Raw genomic sequence first — 16323 nt, 5'->3', positions numbered from 1 at the left:
TAAGATTTTAAAAATAAAATTTAAACCAACATGAGGTCTACTGAATATTTTTTCCAAAGTGTCCTTTGAAGTAGTTTAAACATGATCTTTATTCTAATGCTAGGAGAGTCTTTCCTATGTTCTCTTGCATTCTTCTAGTGGTGTGTGTGTGCATGTGTGTGTGTGTGTGTGTGTGTGTCCTAATGGAATTTGCTTTTGATTGATTTCACCCACTGTTCCTGCCCATAGCTTTAGGTTTCAACTCCCTTTACTTTTCTTTTAAGCTTTATATTGTTTCCTTGTTTATTTTTCTGCCAAATACTAAAAACATGTATATTTGAGAATCAAGTTATTCTTACCTTTTTACCACCATGGTACTTGCACATATCAAATGCACCTGCAGCCAACAGTTTTCTAACTAAAGCTGCACCACAGAGATCTCCATTTAAGAGTGTTCTTTATTCTGCATTCGTGGGTGCTGTGACTCTTTGTGTTGTCTTTATCCATTGTGCGTAATCTTTTCTAATGCAAAGCCACTAAGATACTTTCAATCAATTTACTTCTACTGCTTGGAATTTGATGTTTTTTTTTAAAAACAAAACATTTTTTAAAAACTTATTCAGATTCCCATTCTCTGTTAGCCTTGATCTAAAGGATTTCTAAAGACCAGTAGCATTTATCTATATCCAATTTACTTTAACCATCAGGCCTAATCTAGTAGCATCAATCGACTTAATTAGCACATTCTCTACTTTGTCTTCCAGATTTTTTATAAAGATATTAAACAAAATGGGACCCAATATCGATCCTTGTGGGACCCTACTGGAAACCTCTCCCCAACTAGACGGACTACCAATTACGATTTCTCTCTGTATACGGTTAGATAGCCAGTTTTTAATCCATTTATTTGTATTTCTGTTGGGGCCAATTTGTTTAGCTGTTCCCTTAAAAAAATGTGTGGGGTCTTTGCGGATAACCTATGAACATGTATCCACAGGGTCTTGGGGATAAGTTAAAATTTTTTCAGGAGACCTTTGTGGGGCTTTCCTAGGTTTAGTTTTTCAGTATAGCTTTGGTGAACCTAAGCTTTGGTGTTTCGCTCAGGAATTATTGTTGTGTTAGGGAAAGAAATTTAATGGATCGTATTTTGAGAATTCTTTTCATTTGTCCTGAGAGGACAAGAGTATCATTATTTCTTAGTTTTGTTGTTGTGCTTGGTTTTTTTCAGATGCTTTGGATTGAGTAGGTGGAGAATTAATCATTCCTTTTGTTGGTTAGCTCAGAATTCAGAAATTTGTCTACATTGCTAACTTGTGTCTAAGAATGTTACGCTTGCATCAAGTCCTTGTTGATTTCTTGTTATTTATTTTACAAATAGGTATTGTATTGGCAGGCTCATCATTACTATAATGACAGATAAAAGCCAATAATTGACATTGTTGCTTACCAAAACTCTTGACTTAAATGAACTCTAAAGAAAGCCTGTTTTTGACTCATAGTTTAGTTTCTGAATCCTCATGTGTTGGTGATCTTAATTGGCAAGTTGTCATTCATATTGCTTTCCAAATTGAAGGAGGAAAAAGATAATTGTCACCATTCCACCCTATCATCTACTACTTGTTCAACTCCAGTGTTTAGCAAATGATATTGGATATTCGTGAATCTGTTCTATGAGGACTTGATGCCAGAAGTGCTTCCATTATTATATATTCTAAGTATAAGGCTCTCCTTTAATTTTGTGGCTTTGACTCCAGAATCTTTAATACATCATTGTTGTTGCCTTTGGGGTAGGGGACAAAATGGATAAGCTACTGAATTGCTTCTTTGTTCTGGATTTTGTCACTTTTTGACTTCATTACTTGTGTTATATAGTAGCAAAGTCTAGTAAATAGTAATAATTACATTACAGAAGAGATGTTTGAAATTTTGTTAATCACTATTTTTTGTTCCAATCCCCTAAACATTCCATCACCTACTATGTCTGTGCTCTCAGACTATCTCATTTATGTTGTTGCTGCTGTCCTTATTTTTTAACTTTAGTTACTCTTGTTGAAATTAAAGTAGATTGATTTGATTGGGCATTATTCTGGGTCGATTGTTAATTATGTAGAAGAAAATATGTATGAAAGTTGGATTTATGATGAAAATGATTGAAGAAGGCTGTATTTCTGAAAACCAAAATCAAACACACTACATGATTGTTGTAAAGACTGCATAAAACCACATGAAAATTCAGGATATCCTCAGATGATGAGGATATTTTGAAAATTTGCTCATTGGCGCATTAAATTGTTCAGTTGATGGCTTGAAAGGGTTAATACTCTCTTATCCTATGATTTGAACACTAATTTGTTAAGACTTCTTCCTCTATCTCATAAAGTGTCATATTAACAAAAATGTTCAATGAAAATGAATTTTATAAATTGAAATATGAATTCTAATGTCTTTTGTTTTTATACTTTTCTATGTTGGGTATGTCTTTCTGCTGTCCTTTGAGTCCTCTTTTAGGTTCACGCTATGAAATAAAGTCTAGTATTTGAAAGTTCAAATAACGAGCTTTCTAGTAAACTTGTAACCTGTAAGAGCATCAAGATATATGTCACAATTGCAAAAGGTACTGGGAAGAATAGTGGATTTTATGGTTATATGTACTGGGTTCATATTCAGGCATTGTCATTTATAAGCTGTGTGACATTAGACATGTTTAGCCTTTCCAAGCTTTAATTCCTCAATTGAAAACTAAAAATCTAATTTCTGTCTTATAGAGCTGCCGAGAAGAATAAGTGAAATAATTATACTAACAGCCTTATGTAGTACCAGGCAAAGGACATTCAAAAAATAGTTGTAATTATTCTGGAGATGGTGGCAGGGATTGTGTATCTTTCCTAGATTTTATTTAGTTCTATAGCTATTTTTCTGATTATAAAACAAATTCATGGTAGTTCTTAAATTTACACAAAAGATAGTGAAAATCACCTGCACACTCCCACACAGATATAATCATTATCAACATTGCCTTTTATTCACATTTAATGACATATTTTTATATAAAAATCATATTCTAATCTTCTATATACAGTTATTTCCTAATTACCTTTTCATATCTTTAAGTATACACCATTTCTAATAGCTATAAGATATGTAATTGAATGTGTGTGCCATAATTTATTTAACATATATTCAATGAGCACCTATTGTTTGATGTTTGCATTGTTTCTAAGTGGTTTTCCATTATAAACAACTATAAAATCAACATCACATTGCTGACAGGTTTACACACCATTGTTCCTGATATATTTCTTAAAATTGATTTGCTAGGTTCAAAGTTATATGACTCTAAAGTGGTGATATATATTGTCTGGTTGTGCCCTAGGAAGGTTCTATAGTAGTTTACATACCTAATAGCCATCTCAGAGTGTGGTAGTACACACACCACATACAAACACATACACACAGTGTATATGCACACAATTACCTTGCATTCCCACAAATGAGGAAGAAACAGAAAACATGTTTAACTTGGTCCAATTGTGATAAATGCTGGAAAAGAGGAGAGAGAGAAGAATCCAAAATCCCGTGTGTAGTATCTATTCTCTTTCCAAAAGCCACAAATAATAAAATGGCAATAGAAAAACAAAATAAAAACTATCAATACCCATCTCAAACTGAGGCTCTGCAAAGATGCAGAGATGCATAAGCAAGTCCAGTAATTAGTGCAAGCAGAATCAAAAGAAATCTATCTAAATTTTAATTGAACATATGGAAAACCCAGAAGCAATGTCTCCATCAAGATGAAGCATCTAAACAAAGAAACAGTGTCACAACTATGTGAGAAAACTACCACATGGGGAAGGCAAGGAGAAGACCTCAACATGCAAAAGACAGATAATGACCTTTATATTTTTAAAAAGTATATTCTGGCCGGGCGCGGTGGCTCAGGCCTGTAATCCCATCACTTTGGGAGGCTGAGGCGGGCGGATCGCTTGAGGTCAGGAGTTCTAGACCAGGCTGGCCAACATGGTGAAAACATGTCTCTGCTAATGATACAAAAAATTAGCTGGGTGTGATGGTGGGCACCTGTAATCCCAGCTACTAGGGAGGCTGAGGCAGAAGAATGCTTGAACCCGGGGGCTGGAGGTTGCAGTGAGCTGAGATCACGCCATTGCACTCCAACCTGGACAACAGAGCAAGACAATATCTCAAAAAAAAAAAAAAAAAAGAGTATATTTCAAGATACTAAAAATGTGTTTAAAAGTATCTCAAAAGTATATTTAAAAAGTATATTTCAAGATAAATGAAAACATCCTGTAACAAAATATTTTCTCACCAAAATTGAAAGAATATGTGAAACAAAAATCAAAAATAAAATAATAAACAAGAAGAGATTAAAAGAGGGAAAACGAAAGCAAAGCAATCCTTATAGAAACTAACAAATCAATCTAAAACAGTAAGAAAGATAATCAGTTGGGCCAAAAAATCAAGGCAGTAACACAAAGTTCAGGTTGTAGTAAATCATGCCAAATGCAGAGGAAAAGGTTTTAGAGATAAAAATCTCTCAGAAGAAGCATAATAAATATACAGAACAGGTACTGTGGATCAACCGTGCAGAACCTTAATGTTAGCAAAGAATGGAAAACATGGAATAGAAAAAAATATTTAAGTCTAATGTCAGAATCTAATTATAAAAATGCTGATAATAATAAACACTTCTTCACTGGGCACAGTGATTCACACCTGGAGATCCCAGCACTTTGGGAGACTGAGGCAGGCAGATCACTTGATCCTAGGAGTTCAAGACCAGCCTGGGCAACGTGGTGAAATCCTGTCTAGAAAAAATACAGAAATTATCTGGGTATGGTGGCACATGCCTGTAGTCCCAGCTACAAGGGAGGCAGAGGCAGGAGAATTGTTTGAGCCTCAAAGGTGGAGGTTGCAGTGGGCCAAGACTGCACCATTGCTCTCCAGCCTGTGTGAAAGAGGGAGACTCTATCTCAAAATATTAATAATAATAACAATAATAAACTCTTCTTGAATACCTACTACGTGCTTAGACAATTTACATATATTACGTCAGTGTTTATTATTACCCCATATTGTTATCATTATATTCTTATGAGTAGTGAGCTCAGACCCGCAGAACATGATTAACTTTCTTAATGTTAGGTAGCTAAGCAGTGGTTGAACAGAAAATATGACTACAGAACCTACATACTTAACTACTATGCTGTACGTTCTGTATTTGTACATATATGTAATGAAAGTAATTAATCCCGCTAATTACCAGGTTGTTCCCTGGAAAAGTTTTGCTGTACCTATTAGCACCATTTGAAATTAATTAATAATTGCATTAATTAATTTATTTACAGGTATGTATAACAAGTTTAAAAGGATGTAATGGGTTCCAAGATTTAAAATTATACAACGTATTTAACTACTTATTATATTCCTCTGAAATTACTGAACTTCCAGTAAGAAAAAGTGAATGCCCTACAAGGAGAAAAGAAAGTTAGCTTTTAATATACTCCACAGCAGTATTAAATATTGTTAGACAATGGAAAATGTCTTAAAAGTTTCTGAAGGGGAGAAAGTATAACCTAAGTTATTACTATTGATTCATAATGACAAATGAAAGATACTTTATCCTCAATTTGCAAGGCATTAAGGAATAGCATCTATGAGTCCTTATTTGTGGGAAATAATATTGTAATATAACAATCTAGACTCAAGTAAAAGGTAGTCAAAATTAGGAACTTTGGAACAGGAAAGACTGGTATGCTAACATTTAGAACTAAAGATAATGTGTAGAACCTGCACGTTATGCACATGTACCCTAGAACTTAAAGTATAATAATAATAATAATAATAATAATAAAAAGATAACGTGTAGAACTAAAGCTATACACGTCCAGGAGTTAAGGTTTCCAAATAAAACCGAATTGAAATATTTTAAAAACTAGATACTAAATATGTGTAAAAACAGTGAAACAGGAAATAATCTTATAATATAAATTAAAATTATGCAGTGGTAATTTTGAGGAGAGAGGAGATGTTTGTTTGCTAATTTATAACAAGAACTTAGTATTTACTCTTTTATTTTTAGAGCTTATGAATCCAGAAGTTAAAGATTAATAATAAAATTAGCCTAGATAACATAGATTCCCATTATGACAGTGTTTCTCAAGGGATCTGTCGCAGATTGCCAACATGACAGTCACTTGGGACATCTGCCTAAAAGTAGATTCTAGCTGAGACAGTATAGATCAAAATCTTTAGTGGGGAAAGCTTAGTAATCTACATTTTTCTATGCCCCAGGTTTCAGTGGTATACACTACAGCATGACAGCCTGAGGACCATTATAGTAGAAGATGTAATAACTGATAATAAATCTTACAGAAACCCTTCATAACCTGAAGGAAATGAAGAAAGATGCAGATGATGTAGCTAAATCTTGATGTCAGAAATAGAAATAAGGATGACTGCAATGCTAATTTAGAGCACAAATTCAGATGACAAAATTAAGGCCAAGCTTCTTTGTGTAGAGCATATATCAACTCATCTATGGAAAGAATAGATTCTCAGATTGAATCTAGCAACCAGCCCAACAAAATGCTTTTTAATAGAGATATTTCTAAAGTAAAGGCATTAGAAACTGTTCTAAATAAAGTCATGGGAAAAAACAAATGAGGCAATTACAAATCTGAAGAAAGCTGAGAATTGATCATTATTACTACATAAAGATGAATTTAAGATAAAAGTATCACAACCAAGAGATAGTTTTATAATCATAATTACCATCCCAAATAAAGATATGATCATTATAAATCATATAATTCAAATAAAAATACATCCAAATAAATTGAAGTGATAGGAAATCAAAGGAGGAAATGACAGAAATGTTAAGTGGTATAATTATAAAGTTTACTATTTGTAAAAACTCTTTTATGTGCAAGTCACGTGTCAAAGATACAATAAAAATAAAAATTAAATTGAAGACCATTTAGAAAATAATATTAATTTTAAATACTACATAATTAATCCTCAGTTATGTGGTTAAATTAGTTAACAATGAAATGGCCATAGCTTAAAACATCTTTCTAGCAAGTAGTTTTCAAAACTGAATTACACATACAATTTAAGAAGTTAGAAAAAGTTGAGCAAAAAAATACCTAAATAAAGCAGAAGGAAAAATCAAGATCAATTATAAATTAGCAAAGTAGAAAATCAAAATAAAATAACCCACAAGTAAAATAAAGACATAATCGATAAAGGAAAAGTTATTAAGGAAGCAAAGAGGAAGACAATATGAATATACCAAAGCAGTAATTTTTAAAAGCATAATAATTAAACAGTGAGGGGAAATTAAAAGAAAACTATGCAAAGATCTTAGAAAATGTGAATATATAATTCATGACACCCTTAGAAAATATGAATTAGAAAAAAATTAGCCTAGGTGAAATAGAAAAGAAAAACAGACCAATTAACCAAAGATGAACTTAACAAAATTGACAGAAAAATATAACTCCCACTCTAAAAGAGCATCTAGGCCAGAAGATTTCAACAATGAATTCTATCAAACATGAAAATGCAAATACCTCTAGTGGTATTTAAAATCTTGTAAATCGGTCGGGCGCGGTGGCTCAAGCCTGTAATCCCAGCACTTTGGGAGGCCGAGACAGGCGGATCACGAGGTCAGGAGATCAAGACCATCCTAGCTAATACGGTGAAACCCCGTCTCTACTAAAAAATACAAAAAACTAGCCAGGGAGGTGGCGGGCGCCTGTAGTCCCAGCTACTCGGGAGGCTGAGGCAGGAGAACGGCGTAAACCCGGGAGGCGGAGCTTGCAGTGAGCTGAGATCCGGCCACTGCACTCCAGCCTGGGCGACAGAGTGAGACTCCGTCTCAAAATAAATAAATAAGTAAAAATAAATAAATAAATAAAATATTGTAAATAATAGCAAAGAGAAAGAAAAACTTCCAAATGATTTAGATGGTCACATACCATAAATAAGGTACCAAAACTATATTTCAAAAACAAAAGTATGTGAAGGAAACAATGGATCCACTTCACTGGTGAACATTAGTGGGGAAAATTTTTTGAAATTAATTTTTCAACTAAAATCCACAAAATACAGAAAGCAAACTACATCATAACCACAGAGTGCTATTTCAGATCATAAGGGCAATATTTTCCATATAGATGAGTTGAAAGGGTGAAAAACTTTATATATATGTATATAAAATATATTTATTATATTTTTATATTATACCGTTTCCATAGATACCAAAAAGGACATTAACAAAAATTAACAAAAATTTAGTATTCTTTCTTGGTTATAAATTTAAAATCTCTTAGGAAATTAGAAAGTGAAGAATGCTTCCTTACCTGGGTCTCTCTCTTTATTTCTCTTTATCTACCTGTCTTATGAAAAACTCTGACTCTTGCCTCTTGGCTTACGATGGAACAGTTCAGGCTAGAATGAGAAATGGATGCCCACCATCACCACTATTGTTTAATTAAAAAAAAAAAAAAACTAGCTAATAAAATCACCTTAGGGAAAGTAAGGAATATTGGAAAAAGATAAGAAATAATTTTACTCTCAAACAAGAGCAACAATTTATTCAAACAAAATTAAAGGGAATTAACTGGGAAAGACTTAGAAACAATATGAGGAGTTTGGGAAGTTCCCACAACTTTGTTCCTATATGGAGAATATATAAACAATAACAAATATGTAATGGAAGGGAAGAAAAGAGCCCTTTTCCCAGTAATAAGATTTTAATAAAAGAAACTTTGTGTTTTTTTAAAGTATTTTTAAAAGGTAAAATTTATGAGATGAGTTTTTTCTAAAGTATTCTATGAACTTTGTGTAATGTCATTTTGATTTTATTTCCTTGGTGGTTTATTTTAGAAATTTGACCCAAGAACTCTAAAGTTTATTTGAAAGAAAAGTATGTATGTGAGGAATCCAGAAAGTGAAAAATTTTAGAGAAGATTTTTGCACTAGAAGTTTCAGTGACTGATAAAATCACAGCCGTGAATGTAATATAGCACTGGCCCAATGTTCTCTATGTGAAGGAAACATAAATTAACTTAGAAGCATAACAAATTTAAGTTCTTAATAAAAATATAATTTCACATCATTGGAAATCTGTGAATTATTCAGTAAACAGTGAGCGACAATTTGGGAGTATTTAAATGCAATACCATATATCTAACCTACCCCTTTCTCCAAATTAAATTTTAGATAAGTCAAAGATTGAAATATTTTTTCTAAAAATAGGAAAAAATACATAAAAGGCAAAAAATCATGTATAAATGTTTTAATAAACATAGATTAGATAAAACATGGCAGAAAATTCAGACTCTATAAATAAAGAATGATAGTATTCTTAACCTTGCAAAAATATTTAATTTCTCTCTATATATATTTTCTCTCTCTCTTACCAATCTTATCAGATAAATCTTTTCCTTTTACAGTGATCATATTTTTTTCTTTCCACTTACATTTTTTAAAGCACATGGTTGTTTTCATTTACATAATAGTTAAAAATGTAAGAAAGTAAAACTCTCTGAATCCCAATCTTCCTGAGAAAAAACACCAGCAGTACTTTGCAACGGTTTTTCATATATATATTATAACGATTTACGCATCTCTAAGACCCTTCTTTCTCACTTTCCCTTCAGCAGCACTGATTATTGATTGCTCTTTGCAGTTTATAATGGGTATAATCTTGTTATTTTAACTTGTATTTATCGTATTTCTTAAAATATTGAGCATTTTTTCATACATTCATATGCAGTTTGAATTGGCTCCCCTGTAAATTGCCTATTCTTATTCTCACCCATTTTTGTTAAGGGCTTTTTTGTTTTCAGTTTCAAGAGTTCTAGGTATAATAAAATATTAACATTTATTAATATATGTATTTCAGATATTTTTCCCCAAGCTCTCATTCATGCTATGAAAAGTTTTTAATTTTTAAATTGTCCATGTACTTATTCTATTATAATCTGTAAGTTTTCTGGAATAGCTAAATTCCTCTTGGAATGCTAGGTTAAGCATATGGTCTTCTAAATTTTTCTGAGACTTTTAAAATAGCTAATTTATTGTTTCATGTTTTGCATTTAATGCATCTTGAATGATGAGTTACTGTTAGCGCAAGAATGATCAACTTTATATTTTTCCAGGAGTAAAACGAGTAACACAAGCATCATTTACTTATTTTAGAATATTTTCCCCAGTGGTTACATTTGGAACATGGGTTGGGATGGTAGGGGCACTTCTGTTTTTCTCTTTATATCTTTCTAAAGTGTTTGTTTTTGTTTCATTTGTATAAATTTGTGGAGCACAGATGCAATTTTGCTACATCCATAATTTTAATAATGGTCAAGCCAGGGCTTTGGGGTTATCCATCACCCAAATAACATACCCTGTACTCATTAAGTAATTGTTACTACTAGTATATATCACTTTTAAAATACAAAAGTGTGTGAGCGTGTGTCTGTGTGCATATTCTCGCCTGACTTGCCAGTATGATCTTTTCATTACGTTGTTGTTTTTTTCTATCTCATGCACACACACACACTCACCTGCCACACACATACAAACCACGCAAAAACAAAATTCCTGCTTTTTCCAATTTGTATAGCCTTTAACTGGAATAACACAAGATAATTGCAACACCGTATAAATAGCACATTAAATGTTTCTAGTGATTTCTAATGATTATTGCTGTCAAGTAAGAATGAAAGGGCTCACACTTGTAATCCCAGCACTTTGGGAGGCCGAGGCAGGTGGATCACCTGAAGTTAGAAATTCAAGACCAGCCTGGACAACATGGTGAAATCCCATCTCTGCTAAAAATACAAAAATTAGCCAGGTGTGGTGACAGGCACCTGTAATCCTAGCTTCTCAGGAGGCTGAGGCAGGAGAATTGCTTGAACCCGGGAGGTGGAGGTTGTTTGCAGTGAGCCAAGATTGCACCACTGCACTCCAGCCTGGGCGACAGAGTGAGACTCTATGTCAAAAAAGAAAGAATGAATGAATAAATAAATGAGAGAGAGAAACAAAGAAAGAAAGGAAAAAAGGCAAGGAATAGAAAAAGAGGAAAGAAGTAAAGGAGGAAGGAAAGTAAAAATAAACAAAAAGAAAGAATAGTTAAGCCTGAACAGTAACTGCCCTATCCTGGGTGTAGGCAAACCCATGCTGACTGCCTTTCTTGAAATGCTGTCACCAGAGAGTCAAGATTCCAGTGACATGTTTAGCCAAAGGCACCTCTAATATTTTGTTTCCAATCTTGGATGTACCTGTAGCAACGCTGCTCATGGCTCTGCAGACATGGGTCCTCATGGAGACAAATTAATCATCTACCTCAGTGCAGCAGACTGAGGTTCAGGAGTCTCAGGCTTCAGGTCTCAACTCTGAGGAGCCGTATATGTGATATTGGAAATGTCAACCTCTGTCAAAAAATAAGGATGTGATCACCAAGATCTCATCGAGTAACCTCAAAATTACATAGCTCTAAAATACTCATTGTTTCCTTGCCTGAATTTCATTAGTCTCATTACCTCCTTTCAATTAAACCTACTTTCATTTATTTCTACTACAAATGAGTGTTAATTAATGTGCAATTTATATACACTTACACAGAGTATACATCTTATTGTTACTTGAAACCTATTTTCTTTAACAAGTTTCCTTTTGGAAATATGAAAAATGTCTATAGAAAACAATATTATAAAATAATCCCTTGTGTTAGCTACAATTTAAAGTACTTTGGACGTGATTTCTGTCCTAAAAATGACGCAGCTATAAAGATTTTTTGTATATTTCGAACTAGCAAGAAGACCTAAAATGTTCTCGACACAAAGAAACGATACATGTTTGAGGTGGTTGATACACTAATTTCTGTGATTTGATGATTACACATTGTAAGTATCAAGATATCACATGTACACCATAAATATGTATAATTACTATGTATCTATAACAAATGATAATTTAAAAATCCATAAAAGGATGCTTCTTACCCTAGATAAATTAGAATGAAAATTATATATTTCGTACGTTGTAAAGTAATAAATAACCAAGCAGTCAGAAACATTAGATTATAATAATAACGTGTCCTGATACAGTTTTCATTTATCTCAATTATCACTAGATACACAGAAGGTAGATATAATCCCCATTTTATAGATGAGAAAATGAAAACAAACACCTAGGAAGTCATTGATGAAACAGGCTCCCAGGACCAAAGGCCTTGAATCTTCCTGCCAAGTATTTTATTAATGCAGTCAGTTTCTCTCTAAATCCCACCTGATTCAGTGAACCTGGACATCTCCTGCCCTGCAAAGAGTGAAAGACTTAACTATGACTAATTTTCTTTCAACTGGGTTTCTTCCAAGCATGAGAATCACAATCAATGAGTTAAATTTTGTAAATATATTTATTCTGTCAGAATACCTAGCTCAGCACTAAACCAAATATAATAAATCACAAAAAGTTTATATGTAACGCTGTGTGTTTTTTTCAAAGCATGCAGTAATATTTTGCCTATTTTTATGCCCAATTTTTATTCTAGAATTTGAAACACAATAACACTAACATACTTCTACGATATTACTAGATCACTTCCAGAAGCCAAACCCACCTCTAGTAGATTATTAACATAGCCTTTAAGGAAAAATGTGCAATAGTTTTCAATCTTAAAGATTACCTTTTTAAAGCCCCCAAAGTTAGGATGAGGCTTACATATATTATTAACCTTTAATTTATTTCCTTCTTTCCTTTTTTATCTGTCAATATATTGATAGCAAATCCTAGGAAATTCTGGTATCATGAAAGTAGTTCTCACTGAGAAAATTCTGGAAAGATTATGGACTACTTATTGAAAGAAGAGGAAGGAAGGAGAGAGGTAAAGAACAAAGGGAGGAAGGAAGCAAGAAGGCAAGAAAACGGGGGAGAGAGAAACTTTTCCATGAACAGCTTTGTTCCGGAATCAAGGGCTGGCATTAATTCTTGATCAACATTTTATTATTAATAGTCAATTATTTTGTCAAAACAAGTATAATACCTCCAGCAAGTCTTGTTCTCCTGTAGAAATTAGGAACTTCGTATGGCCTCTGCTGAGAAGAGGTTTGCAAGATTACTTGATGCTTATTTAGTTTTGGCAAAGGACACCTAGGGAGACGTAACAAAAATGGACCTGACATAATCCTGAAATCTCCCTGAGCAATAAACAAGCTGTCTCTTTGCCTCTCAACACTTCTGCTAGCTTCTACTGCAGAGAACGTCTGGAAGTTGGACTAGTTTCAAGGGCACTAAAGCAGGCATCCTACCTTGAGTCAGAGGGTACCTACTGTGGCTCCCTAAAGAGGGCTCAGATTAAGCATCGATGAGCCGTGAGAGGGCAAGCCTGCTAACCCCAGCTGTCACCTTGAAAGCACACTATAATACTGAGTCCTCACATGTGACAGAGGATTTCAGATTTCCTTAGTCCGGGATCCGGGATTGTTGATTTCAGTTGTTTAGTGGAGAATGTTGGTCTCTGAAGCCACAGACGTGGGCTGCATTCCCGTGAGAGCCTTTCAACTGCACGTTGCTCCCCTGACATAGCCAGCTGCAGTATAACACAAAGCATTTCTCACAAAGAAAGTTTGGGAGGCATATCACAAATGTGTTGATCAGCAAATATTTATTAAACCACGGCTCCTGGAGACCAAGCCAACAGTTAAGAGTACGGGCAGTCTTAAACATAATCAAACCTATTTGATTATGGATTGGAGACAGCCCAGAATCTAAGCCCCAAGACTGTCCATTAATCACTATGTGAGGATAGGGAAGCTCTCAGAGCCCCAGTTCCCTCATTTGTAAAAGGGGGCTTACAGTTCCACCCCGGAAAGATTTCTTAAGGATCACATGAAGAAGCACAGGGGAAGTGCTTGGAACAGCAGCTGCCATTTGGGAGGTGGAAACTTTGAAGTTGATACCTACCAGGAAAGTGTTCACAAGGGCAGACCTCTGACTTCTCCCATTTCCTAAGATCTGTTTCTAAATTCAGTAGCATTGGCTCTCAGTCTAACGGCACAGTCAGTCCACTGTCTCGGTGGTGTTTTTTGAATCAGTAATCGGAATGAATGGTCTATGGTACAGATAATATGTGCTGCTGAGTTTCAGAGGACCGAGGTGTTTTCTTCAGACGCATGTTGAGGGAAAGATTCACACAGTAAAAGGTACATTCCACGTCAAGAAAAACGTAGTGGGGAGGGGCGCAAAGAGCTGCTCAGTCCAACCACGATGTGTCTACCGCAGAATTACAGTAATTTAACCCTGGAAAGACGTTTAAAGGGTTCTATCATTTTGTAAATGAAAAGACTGATACCCAGAGGAGGGAGTTACTAGTCTAAGGTCACAGAGCAGTTATGTAACAAACACTGGACTCTATTCCAGGCCTCCAGTACAGCCTGCTCATTCTGCAGCACTGCTTCTCATTCCTTGACTTGACAGGACATAACAGCTTGACCTGCATCGTTCCTCAGTCCCTGGCATTGTTCCAACATAGCTGATCTGAAAAATACTGGCACACAGGAAACCATTCTGGTGCAGTAGAAAAGGTTCTATCCCTTCTCCTACCCACAGTGTAAAATTGAGCAAGCCACTTCCACTATCTGGACTGCTAATGATGTGTTCCAGAAGCTAGCGTTTACCAAGAGCTTACATAAAGCCAGGAGCTGGCCAGGTGCTCTGGTTATCTCTTACTGTCCACTGCCCCATAACAGCACTTTATAGAGAGGGTCACTCTCAGACTGTAACATCAGAATCAACAATCTATGAATGTAAAGTCCCTCATCCCTGGATTTGCTGAATCAGAATTTCTGATTGCCTAATAATACATATTTCGGCAAATTTCCAAAATGACTCGATGCTCACAAAACTTTAAATCTTGTCGGTTCACTAGGTGATATACTCTCAATTTTACTGATGTGCTCTAATTTAACTGACGTGAAAAAGCTGAGGCCCAGGGAAAAGTAACGTATTCATTCACACTGATAGTTACTGGCAAACCTGGGATTTGAACCCAGGTTTTTGTTTTGTTTTGTTTTGTTTTGTTCTGTTTTGATAGTTTTCAATATTTGACCCAGAGTCTAGCTGAGATTTTAGTCTTTGGCAAAGCATCGGATTGTCAGCTGGGGTTGATCTTCCTTCTTATCTTTCTAAATTTATAATTTTTGTAATTTCCCAACTCAACTTGCAGCTTATGTTTTATAAAGTTAGCAACTTTCACTGTCTGCCGTCATCTTCAGATTTCAGAGCCAAGAGTAATTTGGTATTAGAATGAAAGAGAGAGATATTTGACAGGGCTGTGTCAAATTAACAGCAATTCTAACAAGAGAGTTGAGGAGTGAGAGCGGATGGTGCATTTGACAAATACTCACTGGGGTAATTCACCGTGTAATTGGCCAAACTCACAGAAACCACCAGACTGCAGCTGTATGAGGCATCCCTGCCTGAGGTGAACTCATAGTTCCCTCTGCATCTTAGACTCCCCTGAGGGTATAGTCAGTACCTTGGTTGACATTGATTTAGCATTCTGAAAGGGGAGCGCACACACACACACACACATTACAGATTAACTCTTCTACCCTACACCAAATAGATGAAGACCATTTAGCAGACTTGGAGAGCTATTCAAAGTTCTTGGAAAATTCCTCCCCGTAACACTTCAAAGTTCTTGGAAAATTCCTCCCCATAACACCTGTTTTATAAATCCTATAGTCATTGACTTTTATAACTTTAAGGGATCTAAGATATTATCTAGTCCAGTGCTTTTTCATCTTTAACATGCATAAAAATTACCTAGGGGTCTTATGGTAATACAGATTCTTACTCAGTAGGTCTAGGGTAAGGCTTGAGATTCTGCATTTTTAACAAACTTCCCAGAGATGCCAAAGTGACTGATCTGTGGACTAAACTAAATAGCAGAGATCCATCCTAGGAAATGTAAATGAGTTACACCTGAAGTACCAACTCAGCATGACTCTTGGTTGCTGCCTTGAGAACTACACTGAGGATTCAGTAGTTGAATCTGAAACCAACTGGTCAATTAGCAGTGCCTACCACAGGTTTAAGAGCAGGAAACCTACCTGAAGATGCTCTTTCGCTTTCACATACAGAAACTGAAACCCAGAAATTTCAGTGACTTGCTCAGGGTCACATAAGCAAGTTAGTGGTAGAACTAGAACTAAATAAAGCTGGAATATAAATCTAGATTTCTCTTTCTGAGTTGCACATTTGAATCACAGATTGCGTGTGAAGCTGTTTTAAAATATCTTTCTTCAGTTCTAT

General features: G+C 34.9%; 1 protein-coding gene across 2 annotated transcripts in view; it reads left to right on the top strand.

Annotated features, from left to right (window-relative positions):
• GABRB2 (gamma-aminobutyric acid type A receptor subunit beta2) overlaps positions 1 to 16323 on the top strand; it is a 263966-nt gene that overhangs the window by 224487 nt on the left and 23156 nt on the right. The window contains exon 10 of one of the 2 annotated variants that reach the window (XM_005558444.5): positions 744 to 857. The exons of the other annotated variant lie outside the window; for it this stretch is intronic. Within the exon in view, the coding sequence (XP_005558501.1) occupies positions 744 to 857 (114 nt within the window). The remainder of the gene's footprint in view (positions 1 to 743; positions 858 to 16323) is intronic. 2 annotated transcript variants of the gene reach the window in all.

This window comes from Macaca fascicularis, chromosome 6, assembly GCF_037993035.2.
Source record: "Macaca fascicularis isolate 582-1 chromosome 6, T2T-MFA8v1.1".
NCBI classification, from domain to species: Eukaryota; Metazoa; Chordata; class Mammalia; order Primates; family Cercopithecidae; genus Macaca; species Macaca fascicularis.
Note: the sequence above shows the minus strand (reverse complement) of the source record. Positions and strands in the feature narration are given on the sequence as shown.